The sequence below is a fragment of the Manacus candei genome, unplaced genomic scaffold (assembly GCF_025592945.1).
Source record: "Manacus candei isolate 608988 ecotype Guabito, Panama unplaced genomic scaffold, ASM2559294v1 h1tg000015l, whole genome shotgun sequence".
NCBI lineage: Eukaryota > Metazoa > Chordata > Aves > Passeriformes > Pipridae > Manacus > Manacus candei.
In genome coordinates, this window is record NW_026138063.1 from 16,540,197 (window position 1) to 16,559,687 (window position 19,491).

General features: G+C 36.7%; 2 protein-coding genes across 5 annotated transcripts in view; one reads left to right on the forward strand and one right to left on the reverse strand.

Annotated features, from left to right (window-relative positions):
- Window positions 1–1,469, reverse strand: part of COL4A3 (collagen type IV alpha 3 chain) — a 65,513-nt gene extending 64,044 nt beyond the window's left edge. Inside the window, exon 1 of the mRNA XM_051781269.1 lies at window positions 1,392–1,469. Coding sequence (XP_051637229.1) covers window positions 1,392–1,418 — 27 coding nt within the window. The 5' untranslated portion in view covers window positions 1,419–1,469. The remainder of the gene's footprint in view (window positions 1–1,391) is intronic.
- COL4A4 (collagen type IV alpha 4 chain) overlaps window positions 1–19,491 on the forward strand; it is a 68,349-nt gene that overhangs the window by 5,835 nt on the left and 43,023 nt on the right. For all 4 annotated transcript variants that reach the window (XR_007903519.1, XM_051781266.1, XM_051781265.1 and 1 more), the window contains exons 3-10: window positions 1,761–1,800; window positions 3,852–3,929; window positions 12,567–12,701; window positions 13,530–13,574; window positions 15,159–15,275; window positions 17,958–18,026; window positions 18,249–18,284; window positions 19,005–19,067. Coding sequence is in view for 3 of the 4 variants with exons in the window: in XM_051781266.1 (XP_051637226.1) it covers window positions 1,761–1,800; window positions 3,852–3,929; window positions 12,567–12,701; window positions 13,530–13,574; window positions 15,159–15,275; window positions 17,958–18,026; window positions 18,249–18,284; window positions 19,005–19,067 (583 nt within the window). In the remaining variant the exon portion in view is untranslated. The remainder of the gene's footprint in view (window positions 1–1,760; window positions 1,801–3,851; window positions 3,930–12,566; window positions 12,702–13,529; window positions 13,575–15,158; window positions 15,276–17,957; window positions 18,027–18,248; window positions 18,285–19,004; window positions 19,068–19,491) is intronic.

Below are 19,491 nucleotides of genomic sequence, written 5' to 3' on the forward strand. Positions count from 1 at the left end.
TCCCAATGTAGCAGCCTTCTATCCCAGTCATCTCTCCAAGGTAGCTCTTCTTGCCTTTTTTCTTCATTATTTGTGACTGGCTGACCTCTAACAGTCTTTGCTGACTCGAGTACATAGTAGGAAACATCTGCCTGGCTTCAGGAGGCAGGGATTTTGAAATGACAAAGAATCTGGCAAACACATACCTGCCATATATGACTGGAAAAAGGGAGACTGTGGTACTTTATATCAAGAAGAGCATCATCAGATTTCTATTTCACATGTGTGAGGGCTTCATGAGAACTTGGTGTCTTCTTAAATGAAAAATAACTCACCCCTGGCCAACTTTGATATGGGAAAAAATGTTTACAGAGACTGTCTGCAAGTTAGGAAGGTGAGAAGCAAAAATGGGCTTAAATTAGTGACAATCACAGAACAAACCAATGCTATTATCTGCTACCTGGCTGAAGTGTTCCTGTGGAGTTAAATCCTTTCTACACAAACTTACTTTATACATTAAAGGATGAACCACTGGCATGCATAAGACATTTACTGCTGTAGCTGATCATCTGGCAGTCTTACATTGTTTAATTGGTCCTTTGTTTCTTATTTAGCAAGGGATAGTGTGAGCTTCTCTCTTCAGTTACTACTAATTGTTTGCATAAATAATTTGTTTCAGTAAAATCTGTGTATTTGAAAACAAGTACCAGGCAACATAATTGTAAGAAGTACATAGAGTAAATGTACATAAATGGCTAAAATATGTAAAAATTTTCAGTATCGAATTTATCAGTATATCTCAGTGCATATACAAGTTATATTACTTCCAGTTTGAATCTATAAATAATTAATAATCAGGGAGAGTAATCAGTTTGCTAGCACAGTTCTCAGTTCTCCAAAGAGCTGACCATATGGCTAACAAAGATAGAAGTTGATCTCAATAGGACTTTGGGAATTTTACTAAATGCCTATGTGTTTGCTAAGTTGAAGTAATTGTGAAATAGGCTTCACTGCAGCCTGCAGTGAATATTATATTATAATACACAGCAGTCTACATGTTATGGCTGTATCTAATTTATCTTTTCATATAATGATTAAGCACCTTAGTTCTCATTAAAAACAATATTACTGTTAATACTAATTAAAAATAATACTTATTTCCTGTACTGCTGCAGAAATTTTGGGCTACCTTTTGATTTTAGTGTATTCTCTCCCTATTTTTTATTATATTTTCTCTCTCTCTTTTTTTTTTTTAATTGCAGAAATTATTTCAACTCTATAATCCATCACTAGTAATGGTTGGCAGGGAACTGGGCTTCCCCAGCAGCTGCTCTGGAATCATATTTTGAGTGAGGCTTTGCTCTCTACCTTCTCTCTCTCCCAGCAAAAGAAAACAGTAGCAGCAAACTCACTTTGGGGCAGATGCAGATCACCTCCATCTCTGCTCAGTCTTCATCTCATGGTGTCCATGGAGAAGTCTGTCTGGAGTGGTTCCTCTCTGTCACCCTGTAATTATGGGGTTAGAAAGAGGTTACAAAAGGGAGTTACAAGGACTTTTACACAGCCTTATTCATGCCTGCCTGTCCTCAATCTCACAAAGATATGTACCATGTGCTGACCATCCCTTGATGGTGTGTACCCTTTATAAAAATACTATATAATCACCCCAAACAGGACTTAACCATGTGTACACACTTCTCACTTTCTAGAGGCTGAATTTTCGTGAAGGTTCGATGCTGCAAGTTTAGTTTTAATTTTGTTTTCTTCTTCTTTTAAATCAGGTGGCTGCTGATTGTTTTTGCAGCACAAGAAATCGCTGGGGTAAGTGACATTGATGTTTACTTTAGACAGGTGAGAGGTAGGATGGTGCAGTTCAAAGAAGTAACACTATATACACCAAGATGACCTGTAGTTCTCTGGGAAAACTGTAATTTTCCTTTCAGTATTTCTGCAGTTCTAACTTTCCTTTCTGTGCCTGTTGCTCAGCTTAACTATTTTGTCATTTTCTCCTCTGGATTCTCCTAGATCCTAATTCTGGAATCTTTAGATGCTTTTGGAAAGCTGCATGTATAAAAACCTCTCTTGTGCACTGTCTGTCTCCTTCCTCATCAAGTCTCTTTGATGGCTCTGCATTATGGCACATGTCTCTCTAGCTTTCAAGCTCTGCTCTGTATGTTAGCCTAGATCTTAAACTGGCTTCCCTGGTAATTTCCATCTCTCTGAAGCCAAAATTTCACATAAAATATATTTATTTCTCCTCTCTGTACTGTCCTTCATATTAACCTCATGTTTGTAATGCTATCACTGAAATTTCTTTCAAGTCCATTATATTTAACTCTTTCAAATATTTTAAAGCACCTTTTTTTATTATTTTTTTTTTTATTCCCAAAGTCATTCCTGTTTAGTTGAACTGTTGAAAGTGGAAATATTTTTTAAAAATAGATGTGTTCAATTAGAACAAAGGGTAACAGCTTACATGTTATGGGAAACTTGCATTCCATTGAAATTCCAGGAGAGGCAAGTTTTTAATAACTAGGTGAGAGACTAGTGTGGAGTAGATTAGTAATTTCATGGGAAATCCAGTGTGTGACAGAGAATTAGTCTGTGAGAGAGACCATCAAACCCTCTTGTTCTGAGGTTTGGGAGTTCCAGATATTCTAAAAATGTTTTAGATAGAAAGAGCAGAATTTTTCCTCCTTATCTTTGTCAGTGTTTTCTCCTTGAAATGTTGAAGTATGAACTTATAGTGTTCTGTTGGGTATTAAAACAAGTAACAAAACAATGTTGAGCTTGATAATAATGAAAATCCACACTGAGCAAATATTTTTGTTATCACTATTTATTTGTTTACCTACATTATTCTTAAATCTTTTAACCCTTGTTATCCTTTTTGAAGTCTTTGATAATTTACACAGTTTTGCTGAAAAAATAATGTTATTTAGTGAACATTCCAACCACCTATGTGAGCTTGTAAGTGCATATGGTGTGTGTAATTGGTATATGTTTGTTACTACATTTTGGGGAATAGAAAAGAATTATGAAATGGTGTTCACTTACCACACAATAAATCTATGGAATTTACATTTTATTGTGTTTTAGTTTATCCTTGAATATGCTTTCTTTCCTCATTGCAACCTGATGAAACAAAGTAAGCACATCTTTGCTATTAAGAGGACAGTGACAGGCACTTTTAATAAAAGAAATAAGTAATTTAATAGTTGGGGATCCATAGTTACACCCTGCACACACTTCTTGTTTCATTCAATAGACAATAATTAAATACAAGGCTTTATTGCTGAGTGAGCTTCTTGCTCCTTCAGCTTGTTTTGTCTTTTGTAATTTCTTTATAGTTAAACAAACTCCTGACATAATGTGATGGGTTACAAATTTCACATTATTACAACTTAAATTCTGACTCTCTTAAAATTTCTTTCTAGGTGCAACCTGTCACCTAAATTGTATTTGGTTGTAATATTTAGCTTTATGTAATATAACTAATAGTTAATTTCTTTCAGCTTCTACAGCAACAGTAATAAGCTTTTATTTATTGCTTCTACCTTGCCAGCATGTTTATGCTGATGAGAGGTCCAAGAAAGTTAGGAGGATTTTAAATATAGTATTGATGTGTGCATTCTGTAAAGGAAGCATTAGATAAGTCTCATATGTGTCAAGCTGAAGATCTACACAGTATTCAGATATTTGCTGCTATGCTGTTTCTACATCAGAAGGAAATTGCCCTGTGAGTACACAAGGATAGCCAAATTTTTTGTCTTGAAAATCATCTAATTAGCTAATATGTCCAGTTGACAATATTTGATGAAGAGATTGTTTTCTGTTGTGTATTGATAAATCCATAAACTTTTAATTTTTAGGGAGGATATGCATATATTGACCCATGTGGGGGACAGGATTGTTCAGTTTGTCGGTGCTTTCCAGAAAAAGGATCAAGGGTAAGTGATGCTTAGAGCTAATGATAGTTACTGTTTTAAATACCATTCATTTTGTGCACATTGCTGTTCTTGAAAATCAATAGTTGACATAAATCAATATTCAGACATAGACACATCTGACTATAGCAAACTAGCATAATTCTCTGAATGGTATGAAGTACAGCTATCATCAAAGAAAGTTAATATTGTTGTAAAGAAGTTTGTTTGTAATAATCATGATATCTTTTTATTCAGTTAAGGACTCTGAGATCAATCTAGTACTTAGATGTAATTCCTAATATATGTTGTGTAGAAATCTCTGCTTGTTTTCTACTAAGAGGTTGGTTAAAAGAGAATGTCTATGCCATTCACTAGTTTTATGAGAACTTAATTATTTCTTATTTGGGCTAGGTGACTCTGGAAAAGCTTGCAGACTTTTTATTTTACTCACTTAATATACTAAGTATAAAAAAAATCCAAACTGTCTTTGTCTTCTAAAGAATTATAAAACATTGAATGAAGCCAAGGCATTTCCATATTATACACTAAACTTAGTAACTGTGCATGGTTCTGATTGTTAATTGAAATATGGTCCAGTGATGACTAGTTAATCTTGGCAGTTCTTTCTCAAAATACACATCTACATAGTGATAGCAAACAATTTAAACATTTTATGAGGAAAAAACTTATATATATACATGTCCTGATCAGTGATCAACTGAAAAATTGTCAGTGATGGAAGTTGTTTTCTATCAAAGTACTAATGTTCAAGTTTAGGTTTAGAAAGCTTGAACATGGTGGATCAATTTTAGAAGAGCTGCACACCCCATTTGTTTGTTGGCAACCTGTGTGGCCAGAAAAGCAAGACACACCTTTTCCTTCCTGTGCTTCTGCTGTTGGCTGCACACTTTGCTGTGTCATGATCACTGCCCTGGTGTCCTTGGATCCTATCCTAATCCTCCAGGATTATGTCTATATGAAAGTCCCCCATACGGTAGGGTTTTAATAATAGAGGCCTAAGGTGGGTACATCTCTGTAACATTGTGTTAACAAAAGGGCATCCCAGGAAAAGTGTTTTGACTACTGCCATTGCAGTGTCTCTCAGCACTACTGTATAGACTATTCTGGATACCAAAAACCTGATCTGAAGTGCCATTAAAAAACAACTGACTTTGAAATTAGATGCAATTCCTTGATTCTGGTTCTCTCTCCGGAGCCTGGAAGTTCTGAATTACATGCCCATAATGAATCAATAATAAATACTCCCTGCAGTTGTTGTGGCTCTTTCCTAAGCTGTCCTCCCCATCACAGGTAAACTGGACTATGATTAATGCATTTGCAGTTAGTTTTCTAAATAATTCCAAGGATCTGGACCTCAGTGCCAAATAGAATTGTAATAAACATTTCAAAATAAACTCAATGTCATTATACAAATATAAGTCTGAGAATTGTACCCTTTTCTGAAACAGCTCTGAAATAATGTTGTACATGTACACTGCTTGGTAATGGATAAAGCCTCTGCAATGTAACAAGAATTTATATTGTATGCAATCATTTCTATTAATCCATATGCAAGAAATAGAAGTATTTTTCGGACCCTACATAAAATATGGCTTAACTAAACACCACTTTAGATAGATTGTTGAACATATGCTAATCTATGGTGATGAACAGTTTTCTATAGGATTACATAAGTTTTTTTTCAGCATACAATTCTTTTGATTTCTAAACTTTACTGTGTTTTGCCTTTACACTCTGACACAGTAATTTTGCTTTCCTAGCTTTTGTGGAGACAACCCATTACAAAATAAAAGATTTTTTTTATCTTATTGTTAGCTTCCTAGAATGCAAAACATGTGCTTTATCTACTTTTCTGTCTGAGTCCTGCTCCCAGGCTGGCTCCTCTGAGTTTTGCACCTTCCTCAATCCTGTCTTCAAAGTGTAAGAAATAAATGATCATTGAAGACCTCTGACATTGTACAGTATACAAGCCTAAAATTTTGGAACTTTTGGAATTAAGACTTTGCCTTCTAGTTGCCCATTTGAAAATATTTTAAATTTCAACACCAAAAGCCTCCTTCATTGTAAGTGGACAAGATAATTGAGATTTTAGCTAGAGAAAGGATGACCATGGGAGTAAGAAAATGAAACTGCCATGGCCATACTTCAATGTATTGAAATTGGGCAAGTTGGAAGAAAAGTAGAAGCAAGTAGCTGAACTTCCATTTAATATTTATATAAATCCAGTATAATTATGCATCGTTTGCTCTGTTGGTTTTTACGAGAGCTTGTGTACCTGTCATTTTTTTATTCTCTCAACTGAGATAACTCTATGCTATAAACAGGTTTGCACTCCTACTCATTAGCAAGAAATCACTATCTGAAAACATTCTATTCACTACTGCTAGTAGTATATCATTACAGTTGTCCACATCACAATGAAATTTTGATTTCTGTTTAACTGGAATTACAGTCTTGTTGGAGTTACTTTTACATTATACTATTTACCTTTTGATCTCATGTCACAACTCAAAAGGACTCTTTCTTCCATAGGACACCATTAAAATGTATTACTAAATTGCTTTGTGCATACTGTGTGCTATTATATCTATTCATTAAAGAACTGCAGAACAGATACATGAGAGCAAAACATCATTAGTGAAAGTATATCCACCAGTAAATGTTCTACTTGATTTTGAGTGCCAGCTTGGGACAACTGGGATTCCTGCCTCTTTTTTCCCAGTTAAGATGTATGGTCTTCCAGTAGGCAGCAGCAGTCAATGTTTTTAATTGGAGGCAAACAGCAACTTCGTTGTTTTAGATTCTTTTTCTCCTCTTTCTTTTTGGTATGCCATGAAGTTGTGATTTAATTTTTTGTTAAAGATACAGTGAAACCTTTCCACTATTCCCTCCTCTTGGGAAGCTGTTTCCTAGATAACTCCTGCTGTGTTGTATCACAGGCTTCCAAAAATGCTGGCTGCTCTAACAGAATTTAGATAGTTAAAAAAATGTTTGCAGTTAGCGCTGACCAATTGTAAACGTGTCCTGTGCCGACCCCGGAGTTTGATCCCATTCAATTCCTTTGGCTTTGTTTATAGCGTTAAGTAGATTTAGAAAGTAAGCATCTATTCATGACCCAACCTGATCTGGCTTCTATGAGATCATGTGAAATGCCTGGATCAAAGTGAATAATAAATATAACTCAGCAGGACCAATGTTCGTTCTTTTGCAGATGAAGCGTGAGGGTTATTTTTGTCCTAGTGTAGGGGAGAACGTAGCAAACAAATCTAAGAGGGAGGTCTCACACTTTCTGGCCTTTCAGATATAAGGAGTAAGCACCCACAAGAGATGCTGAGTCAGTTGGCTGTCACAGGTAAGTTAGAAAGTCAGCTGCTTTCAGTCACTGCAGTCAGTGGGGTAAGAACGGGGAAATGCACCTGTGCAGTGGGTCAGTCCTCTGGCATCGCTTCTCTTGGAACATCTCCCCAGCACATCTTGGGAGTGTCAAAGTTCCCTGGTAGGTCCTGTGGGCTCTCTGATTACTTAAAAGGCACTAACTGGGAAACTGTGCAAATTCTGTCTGTTTTGGGGAGTAAGAGGCATTTATTAAATCACACTTTTTTGCTTATCAGTATGCAGTGTCAGTCTGTAATTCACGTGGAATATCCAGTACTTGTATTTGAATTTTCAAGTTGTACACTTGGGAAATAATTATGTAAAATCCATCTATTTGATCTGAAATGCGTGCTCTTAATTGAATCCACTATCAGAGATGTATAGACACTAGCATATAAGGAAATCCAGGTTTCTCCCACTATTTGCCTCTTACTTGATCTTTTTTTCCCAGTATGTTACCTATGGTAAGTTTTAAAATAGAAGATTCCTGAGACCAGTTATACATTTCTGTAGTATTTCTATTGCATTTCACTTACATTCACTGAGAACCATAGAAAACAGGCCAAGAGAAATGAGACCCCTAAATCTGTACCTGAAGCAGAGCACAGAGTTTTTGTTACTAGACAGAGCAGTAGGCAGTTCTCTGGTTCCAGAAGTCAGGATTTGATTTGAACCGGTAGGCAATGGAGCCCACTTACCAGAATGTGGAATAGGAACACAGTCACTCCAGTCCCCTCACTGTAAGGTTCCTTTGAGGTTGTTCTGTGTCCAGCTACAGCATCTGTAAATTAGCATTTTTCATATTAGACATTTTTCCAAATTTCTCAGAAGTTTTGATCTTGTTATATTTTTTTTCTTTTTATTCTTGAGCATCTTTCTTTCCTTAATACTTTTGGTTCCCCTGTCCCACCATACTAAGAATAGTGTTTTTCTCAATTGCTGCAGATTGCCAAGATTTTCCACATCAGGCAAGATAAAACTCTACAAAATCATTCTTTTTTTTTTTTTATAGACTGGAATAAATCAAAATTTGCCAATCAGTGTCTTGTTTCAATAAAATTGGTCAGAGCAAAACTCCATTTTATTTTATTAGCTAATCTGATGTTAATTATTCGTGGTCTACAATGCTCTATTTGTAGCTCTCTGCTTTCAACTATGAACAGAGTTTCAGTGCCAAATTATCATTTGTTCAGAGTTTATTTAACACAATAGTGACACCCACTGGCTTATTGGATAGTTTTTCTTTTCATAGTCTCAGAGTATTAAAACACAAAACAAAGTACACTGTGAAGAATGTTTTCAGCACTTCACAGTGATTTGTTGTGCTTCTGTGAAGTATCACTGTGAATACTATGCTGCATCATCAGTTATTATGTTCCTGTAGCATATTAGACCATGGAAAGGTATGATAAAAAGTCACCAAAATTTCCAGTAGTTTGCAGCATAGTTCACATGCTTTTACAAGAAAGATGGAGAGAGACAATGTACAAGAGCATGTAGTGACAGGACAAGGGGGAATGGCTTCAAATTGAAAGAGGGTAGGTTTAGATGAGATATTGGGAAGAAATTCTTTACTGTGAGGGGTGGTGAATGCCCCACCCTTGAAAGTGTTCAAAGCCAGGCCAGATGGGGCTTTGAGAAACCTGTGCTAGTGAAAGGTGTCCCCCCCGTAGGGGGGTTGGATCGAGATCTTTATGGTCCCTTCCAACCCAAACCATTCTATGATTCTATGGAAAGTCAAGCTCTAAGAGTTACCATTTCATTTAATTGGCTCAAAATCTGACTATGAAAAATAAATGATCTATTTTGCTCTATTAACAACAAGAGAGTGGATTTAATGCCAAGTTGTGTGATTTCTCAGGTTTATCTCATCTTTATCAGGTTCATATTTAGAAGAGGAGTTTTTTTATGGAGCCTTGACTTACAATAAAAATGGGTTTGGTCCCAGTCCTACACAGGGCCTCACTACAGTGAGGAGTGAAATCTTCCCAGAATAGACGCCCCTCCAAACCCTGGAAGCTGTGGCTTTGCCTTGTGGTAGATACACTCTTTGGAAAGGGGAGAGGACAGGGGTGGAGCTTAGAGGAGCAGCAGATGCCCCCACCTCACTAAGCAAACCACAAAGAAAACATCTGTCTGCAAACACGGTTGTGAGCTCTCCTCTCTTGCCCACAGCCTGCTTTACTTTGCTCCCTTTCTTTGTCCTGCTACTGCTGGAATGAGAAAGGCTGGCTACAAGCCAGAGTCCCATGCACAATGAAAAGGGGTGTTGTATTATTTGTCTACAATCTGACTGTGTGGAGTTGATGGGCATTTTCATTTTTGCCCTTATGAACAGAGGTAAGTGCATTTCCCATATCACTGGTATGTCTCCATAGCCTGTAACATAGGGTACTATCCTAACTGAAGGAGAAAACAGGGCTTCTTTTGACTGTATTGATAATGAGAAGCAAGAGACAATTCACTCTAAATAGCATGAACCATTTTTTTTTAATTTCCAATTAAGACTCCTTTAAAACATTGTGCTTTCAGACAGTTAAGTCTCAGGGCACTTTAAAAATCAGGTGCTCTTCAGTCTTAGGCATCCGAAAAAAGTAATTCCAGATAACCTTGGCCACTGCCTTTTCCAAACAGTATTAAATGTTTCATTGCATGATTCTGAAGTATTTGCAGTCTTAGTTTTAGGAAGCATACTTAATTAAAAAAAAATATAGCTTTGTTTTGCCAAAAGTCAATTTCTTACTGCAGGTCAAGCCCAGGATATGCTAAAATAACAGACCGTAGTCTTGGCATGGGTAGTTCCTGACCTAGACAATTAACAAGGCATTGAAATCCTAAAGGAATTTATTGGCATCAGATGGCAGAGCAGGCATAATATTCTGTTCATTTTAACTGAGCTAATTTGTCATTTCCACATGAGCATGACTACCTTCATCCTCTTTATTTGTACAGCTGTCCTGAGACTGTAATGCTGTGTAGTCACATTGGATGGGCACAAATAATAGATGTGATAATAGATGTTATGACATGGTATCAGTTTGGTCTTAACAAAGCTCCCAGTCATTATTAGTCTTTGAGCTGAAAGAAAGAGAGACAATCCACCAGCTTCACATGGCATGCTAAAGTTGTATCAGCTGCCAAACCTATTGTGAATTCGGGATTCAGTGCCTCTGTTTTATGACTTCACTGCCTTCTACTGAAGACATAATGGAGTCAATTAAATTCACAGGGCAGCAACAAACGAAGACATTTTATCAATCTAAAGGACTACATGTCCTGGAAGTGGTTGTTGGTTAATTATGATAGATAATTACCATAGAATGCATATAGTGTCTCAGTTTTTATCTGAGTGCAATGAAAATCATTTTTCTTTAACTACCCAAAGGGTAAAACATGATTTAAAAATTTTCAACACTTGATTGCAGAGCATGTACACTATACATTGAAAATATTGAAGTTGCTGCCAAAAACTGTTGTTAATAAAATGCAATAAGACAAAGGTATTAGAACATTACTGATAAACATCTTTTGCTTTTTTTCCTGCTGATGAGTGTTGCACTGTGCATGGTAGTAGCTACTTCAGAGTACTAAAAAAACTGTACCACTTCAGGTAGAGTTAGGGCTTCAAACAGTTGTATTTTATTATATTATTAGGGTCATTCATTTCACTTATACTGAAAATTATTCTTTACTTAAAATGGTTATTAAGTCTTTTTTTTAATCAAATATTTAAAGGGTGTAATAGCTGCTTTAAAAGTACTTCAATGAGTAAATTCAGTTTTCTGACAGAGGATGTGCAGGGCACTGCCAGTAGACAGGCTTCAACTGTTCATGCAAGCAAATGCTCAAATTAAACACCCAGAATCCTGACTGTCCATTCACTGTTAACAAGGATGCAGAATCATGAGCTTTTAATACAAGTAGCCCCTAATTTGCATAATATTTGACACTCCTCAAATTATGGTATCAAGAAAACTGTAACTGTTAGTGAAGACAACATGCTAAGTCTGCCCTGGAGTTTTTGCCAGTGACTTCACTGGAAGCAGGATCAAGGTTGACATGAGATGATACAGTAAAGATAAATGGAACCTGAGTTTTATGAGGATAGTTTTTTCAGGAAGTCCTTATTTCTAAGTGTAGGACTTCTTTTTCCAGCTTATTATTTTATTCTCTTTTTTAATAATATGATATCACTGATTGATGAATTCTGAAATTGAAGCACTTCAGTTTGAAAACAGAACAAGTTATAGGTAAACAAAGATAATGATACAGAATGAAAAAGATGAGTAAGAGAAATAAAGACCTATAAATATTTAGATTTTGTAGGGTGGAAATGTAGACAACTCACATGTGAAGTCTACATGAAGTCTCACATGTGATTAGAAAGCTTGCTTTATTCAGCACTTTGAATCTATGATTGTGTAGCTTTTTAGTAGCACAGAACAAAACCTGCAACAAATCTGAAACAACTCCACACCAATGCTATAGACCAAAAAATTCAGTTGGCATGGGAAGTAAAGAATAAATAAAGAACATATATATTACCTTGGAAAAGTTAATATACCAACTTATTCCAATTACCTTGGAATTCCATGGAGATAGTCTGTATGGCAATATAGGTACAGATACTCAATTTAGAGCCATTTATAGATAAATGGCATTCTGCAACCTCCAAAACCATTTTATCACAATCTATTAAAACTGATAATTTTTTGTAAATATGTTGGGTAATAACTTATCATTTTTTCCTACAGGAAACTTGAGAACTTTTAAATAAGGCATTTAGATCTGAGAGTGATGATGGAAGACATGAGCTAGGAAAACTTATTGTCATATCTTAACTTAAAGAAAGAGAGAACTCCCTTGATTTGCTCTAATTGGGTACGAAGTCCCTTTATGTAAAATTTCTCATTTCTCTGGTGGGAAAATACAACACCCAGTGGAGTCTTAGGCTTGCAAAAGGTGATACTTACATTGGTAGAGCCAGGAAGACTTGCAGTTTATCCCAGGCATCTCAGCCAGGTGGTCTTGGAGACCTGATGAAGGTGAAAAGAAATGATCACCTTGAATAAGTTGTTAAATTTGAAGGTCATGTTCCTGGGGCATGTAATGCATGGCACAGTTCTGCAGGCTGTACAGCAGCCTGTTCTGAATCATGAGTGTTTATACATTGTAAGCCTTGTTTTAGCCATAGTCATCTCTGAATTGCTGCCTGCTGCAAGGTTTACAGCATATTCATTCACTTCTTTGGGCTCTTTTCAGGGTCAACCTGGTGAGCTGGGAGCTCAAGGGCCAATTGGGTCCTTGGGATCCACAGGACCAGCTGGTCTGCCAGGGGAAAAAGGACAGAGAGGTGAGAATGGGCAGCCTGGGCCAGCTGGAGAAAAAGGTGATAAGGTAGGAAACACCACAGACTGCTCTTTAAGGTGTAATGTTGACCAGTGATAGAGAATTCTCACTGAAATTAATTACAGCATTCTTGAAAAAATATTTCAGTTTTTTGCTGTGGATTGCAAAATTAGAATTGTCAGAAGACATAAAATAATATTAAACAGACTCAGTCTCTGATTGTTACTTACCATGTCATTCTCCTTAATGTCAAATAGGTTTGTGGAAGAATTGTGGAGCTGGAGGGAGCTTTTGGTGCTTTTAAAAGTGCTGCACTAAACAGAATTTTATTACCACTTAAGGGTATAAATTGTAGTCCAGATTCATATCTTTCACAGTTGTACAATCCCTGCGCTCTTGGTACTGTATATTAGTTTTAATGGCCTAATTCCACTGATCTCAGAGGATGACTGAAGTCACTAATGTCAGTAACTGACACACCTGAAAATGTAGGTGCTATAAATAAAAATCGTGCTGCTGGTAATATCAGAACAGGAGCAGGATTGTGAAATTACGTATAGATTTAGTTTATAAGTTACAGGCAACTTCCCCTTGTCTGTGATTTTATAATCTTAGGAGAATGAATGAGTATGAGTGTTAGACATTTGTCCTGTACTGCACCATCTGTCACATGTTTAGCTATTGGCACTAGTCCTCTGCTAAGCCCATATAAGTTTTTTGGAGATCTTTATTTCTGACAGTTACAGCTTTTGATTCATATTTCAAACATGAATGGTTTTTGTTTCTTGCTATATAGTATCACATATTCTTGGTTTTCCTTATTTTTAAGATTTAATGACCTCAGCAACTCTGTTTTTTCATATCATCTGTTTTTAGGGCCCAACTGGAGTCCCAGGATTTCCTGGTTTAGATGGTGTTCCTGTACGTATTAAATAAATATTTCTTTATAAAAATTGCAGTTCCTGTAAAGCCATAGCAAGTCCTCTAACAGAACAATACACTCAATGAATTGTTTGGCTTTATATCTATTGATATCATGTCGCCTACAAAATTACATGTTTTGCAAAAACGCAAAATAACCAGGTTAACTTCAACTGTGTTTACTATTGATAACAAATTCCACAAAACCCCAATAAGTATATAATTTTCATGCAGGAGTGGGGTAGTGAAGGCAGAGGCTGCCCATGCCCATTTACCATGTGCCAGTGCTAGGATTAAAAGCAAAAAGTTTATTTTCTCAGGCTCTATAGCAGGCTGTAGTCTCCTTGATGCATTCTTAACATCTCTGGAAATACCTCAAATGTACTCAATGTCTCAAGTGATGTATCTCAAATGGTGAATAGAGACTGAATAAGCAAAATGGCTCCTAAATATATCTTTATAAGCATGTGATTATATATTTTGCAGAATGTCTTCCTCAGTGTGAAAATGGGTGTGGTAAAAGATATAACATCTTACATACAGCATTTTTCAAAATACTGTATCTATTAGAACTGAATTCCTATGTCCTTACTAGTTTCATATGAATCAAAGTTAAAATGTTGAATTTTGAAAGTGAAAACAGAACCAAAAACTGAGTGGGTGTTGTAGCATCTGCTTGTCAGCTGTCCATACTTGACAGTGGGGCTGTTGCCAGAATGTCTGTATAATGTGGAGGCACAAAAAAAAAAAAAAAAAAGTGTTCCCAAGAAATGCATATACTTTTTATGAAAAATGTCAATTAAAAAAGGGTGGGATGAAGAACCTTAAAGATGGGAAGAAGTTAAAATTGACAAAAACATATCAGGCAAATGACCAGGATACTTTCCTGATGATTTTTCAGAACCCCCCCCAAGAAATAATTTTGGGGTCAAAATTAGTATTTGTCCCTTACAAAAATGTTTAATTCTGTGGAAATAATTTTTTTCTCCAATGGCAGGATCATTCCAAGAAAATCTCACTGTTTGTATTGCCCAGTGCCTAATTTGCAGTAGAACTAATCCTTATCTGGACCCTGGTTAGCTCTTACTAGGTTAGAAAAGTCACAATCTCTGCTGTTACTCTGTGCCTGAGCTGAGCTGTGTCCTGTTTTTCATTGTTTTATCCTATCAGTTAAAAATGTAAGGCTGTCTGAGATGACTTTTGGGGGCTTTTTCAGCTTTTCTTTACAGGCACAAAAAAGGTTATAGTAAGTTAGAGTGTGCATTCTCTGAGAAGACAGCACATTATTTTTTGACTCAAGTGAGAGTTCAGTCTGGTCCTCATAACCAGTGCTGTCCCTGTTATATTTGCTATGCATCAAAAAAACCCAAACAAACAAAAAACTTATATCATTTGTTCTACAGAAAAAAAAATTCCATTCAGAATATAAAACATTTCTAATGCAAAGAGTATGAAACTGGGACCACTGTGACGTGTCCTTTGATTCAGATCTGAGGTATTTGTTTCTGAACTGTTCTGTTAACTTAAGAAACAATTCCCCATTGATCACGATGCATTTCTAATAAATATTAAACTGTCTTTCAGGGATTACCAGGAAGGGAAGGACCCAGAGGCAAGCATGGTTTAGATGGCTGCAATGGCTCAAGGGGAGATCCAGGATTTCCAGGCGAAAATGGTTACATGGGACCAAGAGGTCCTTATGTACGTGAGAGGCTTTCCTGCCATCTATGAACACTGTCCATGTGCATTCCCCTCCCAGAGAACAGCTCTCAAAGTGAAAGGAGTTCCAGACTATGGCACTAGCTTTGCTCTGCACAGGGATTCCCAGGCATTCTTACTCAGCTTAATGGGAGTGAAAGACACTGCCTTAACAAATTAACTTTAAGCTTGAATGTGAAATAAGTTCCTATATCCTTGAAGTGTATATGGCTACCCTGAGAGTTAAATTCTGCCTTGTTTCCCCAGTGTGTGACCACACCAGTGCCAACACTGTACACTGAAGTACAGCTGAGGAGGAGTAGGTTGAAACCATCATACCATTCATCAGGACTTGAAATTTCTCAAAAGCCTTAATAGTAGGGACATACATGAGATGAATTAGCAGAAAGTGGAAGCTTCAGCAAGTCTAAGTCCTGTTACAATCTAAGATTTTGTGCCACTTTTTACACATATCTATCTATGATTGCTCTGTGCACATCTAGTCCTGCATGGGTGTTTATCTGTATATGTAGATCATTTCACAGTAAAAATCTTTAAAATGAGCTCTTTAACATTTGCTTACTTGTGCTGGTAAACTGGAAAGCATTATAAAATTGTTTAGGTAGCTCTGTTAGCAGTGCTATACTAATGATGATAAAAGAAATTCATGTCAGTAAGCAACACAAATTACTGAAGCTCCAAAGAAATTTTGCTGAGCTGGTTTAGTCCCCAGTCTTTGACTTTTCGTGGAAACAAGTTTTAGTTTTGAAGGAATAATAGCTGATTAGTTGGTCTAAGAGCTTCCCTGAAATTTTCCAAGTAAAACAATTAAACCAACTGCAATTTACATGAAAAATCCAATGTGTTTTGTAGGAGCTAAATAAGATGCTGAAGTCAGACATTAAAAAAAATGTGCAGAGGGTGCCAGAGTGAAAAGATGTTATCCAAAAATATAGCAATTATAATAAAATACCATTTCAGTCTTGGACTTGTAATAAATGCTATAAAATACACAACATTATGAAAAACTCAATGATAACCTCATTTGTTATACCTCTGACAGTAACTCATTAACCTTCCAAATGATCAAAAGGATTTCTGCTCAAACTCTAATTTTACCTGTATTTTCTTACTTATTATGGCCTTCAAAAGAGAGTTTTACTTTTTGTAATTAGCCAAATGACATAAAGGAAAAATGAGACATGGGACAAATTACAGTGTAAATCCTACCAATTTCAGGAGCATGCTCTTTGACAGGCCTAGAAAAATATTTGCAAAATACTTTTGCAAAAACTGAGAGACACAATAGGCATGTAGCCTTGGATATGCATACTAAAATTCCAGTGAAAATTAATTTAGCTACTCAGAAAGAACAAGACATAGTAACCACATTTTCTTGTGTACAAGAATGCTATCCCAACCTCTCTATGCACATTGCCTATTTTAAATCAATTTGTTGCACCAAGTACCAACCTGACTGTACATGACAGCTAAGATTTTTATGTTATTCTTATTTATAACCCTGTCCTGTATAATTTAATTCAACACCATGTACATATTCATCAGCTTTACTTCTGCTAACTTGTTGGAAAAGAAAGTAGTTCCTATTTGTAAGCCCTTACCTAATTCACATAGAAGATAAACTGAATCTAACAAAGATGTTTTACTACACCAGAGAGCACATATAAAATAACCAAAGATAAATACAATTTTTTATTTGTTTAATGTGTTCCCTAGCAGCTGTTGTTTACCTGTAATCTGTATCCAGTCTAGTACAGCTATATCCAGCTGTAACTCTTCTTTTTATTGTACCATTCTAGGGATAAGTAACTTCCCTGTTTCATTCCAGCTGCAGGATTTGAGTAGCCAGTGTATAATATCAGAAAACCTGTACAGTCTAAAGCATTAACAGTATCCCATTTTATTGAAATCAATAGTTAAGTGGTTAGCTTAGAGAAAACTCCAGAAACAATGTCTTTATAAATCTGTTCTTCAGATATGCACATATCATGGTCTTAACAGTAAATTGAGCACTGCAGTTAAATTTTGCTGATGAAATCACCTGTTCTTGCTAAGTCTGAGGTTTTGAAGGTGCCAAACTTAGCTAAGTTTTATAAAGGACCCCACAGCAAGTACCATGGGAATTTAGTTTAAAAAAACCCAGGACCTTTAGGCATCAGATTTAATAGACTGAAACGTGTTTCCTAATAGATGGAAATATTGAATATTATGCATCTAATACAGTCCATAGTTTTATTTTTCTAATTATGTGCAGAATCACTCTAAATTCTTCTAAATCACAACATGAACTTTGGAAGAAGGCACACTACTGACACTTACAGTCACTGCCTCACTGAAAGAAAAGGTAGGCATAGGGATAGGCTTGATAAAGGCAAGATTTGTGAGTGTAGCATAACCAAGAGCCAGGAGCAAAGAAGCACCTAACAGGGCAGGAGTCCAGAAGCTGTGGGGAGCTGGTTTGCTCAAGTGTACAGAAGGTAATTTTACTTTTAAGGGTCTTGATAGATAAAAGAACTGCAAAATGATCATGCATGATCCTAGTGGATCACCTTGTGATGTAGGGGCACCAGAAAATCACAGCCCGAGAACTTATCATTCAGTCTCCATGGAAATGTAGAGTATCAGTAAGTGGATCATGTTTTAAGAGACTTTTTTTCTTTAAAGGGAAATCCAGGGCAAAAAGGAGAAAAAGGAAATTCAGTGTATGTTGCACATTTTGGAAAAGGACCTCCAGTAAGTATCTGATTGTAAAGAAAAATCATAACTTGCAGGGAAACATGTATGGTAAATGTAATTGTTCCATTACTCCTCACTATTTAATAAAGCTTGATGCAAAAAATAAGATTAAAACCACATATACAACTGAAACAGCTTGTGATCTTAATATCTATAAAGATAGAAAATACCCACAACAAAGCTTGGGCTGACTCATTTGCTAAATGATTGTCATTACAGGGAGAGAGAGGTGATCCTGGCCCCCCTGGCATGCCTGTAAGTACAGTCAGTAGGTTCTGTACCTACTTTTTGGCTTGAAGATCTTTAAAATTTTCCTCTTTGGTGTAGTAAGAAACACTGGGGTTTCTCCCTGCCTGCCTTAAATAGCAGAATTCCAGAATAAAGTCTAAGAAACACAGAGTCCCTCTACTCTGCCCCACAGCCAGTTCCTGCTGGCTGAACAGGATGAGAAATAGGCTGTACCCATCTGCATTAGCTGTGTATGGAGCAGCTGATGCCCTGGTACTCACAGTTTGCAGAATATTTTCTTCATGATGCTCAAGATGAGTAGAGATGTGACACCTTCTTCTACACTATTCTGGCCATAAAAACACAAAAAGAAGAGAGAGCTTAATTTTGTTGCAGAATCATGCTCTTAATGGCTTTAGGTTTCTCTTATGCTCTTCACAAAGGTATTCACTGATGAACTGTATCAGCTCACCACATTGTAGTACAGTTGCTGACAAAGTAAGCTTTCAATTCATTAATAACATGTAACTGTCCAGTATCTTTCCAGTGTTACCCAGAAACTGGTGCTGAGCTGTTCTAAGTCGCAATGAAGTTTCAGGCGTGGTAAAAGCTTCTGGCCCTGGGTGGAATCCACAGGCCAGTAGACTTGAGTCCATGTGATGTAGGCATTTTGGAGGGGCTGGTTTTGTGGAAAAAGGGTCAAGTTCTTGGTATTTTCACAAACAGACCTTTCACCATCTTTTCCAGGGACCTAGAGGGTCAAGAGGTACAACGGGCCCAGCTGGATACCCAGGCCATCCAGGCTTGCCTGTAAGATCAACACAGTTAAACAGCCTCACATTTTTTGGATATGCATAAATTCTGCAATTTTAGAACCTGCCTTAATGTGAATCAAGGCCTAGAAGTAATTTTTGAGACAAGTGATAAAAAAAAAATGGATTTTTTCTTTACCTTATGAGTTCAGAAGTTGAGGAATTGGAGCATATGTTGTTCCTTCCCATGTCTGCATGAACACGTTTCATCCTGGCAGCCCGTGGTCATGGTGGAATGCTGCTAGTGCTTTCTGCTTATTCCCTTTCCCCAAGACCACCCATGGGAGACAGGAAAGGGGGAAAACAGAGTTCAGCCATCCTGAAAGCAGTGACCAAGTGAAGTAAATAGCACTTTAGGATAGGTACATCCCAAGGGAAAATTCTGCTGCTAGGTCCTACCGGCAAGAGCAGGTAATTTTCAA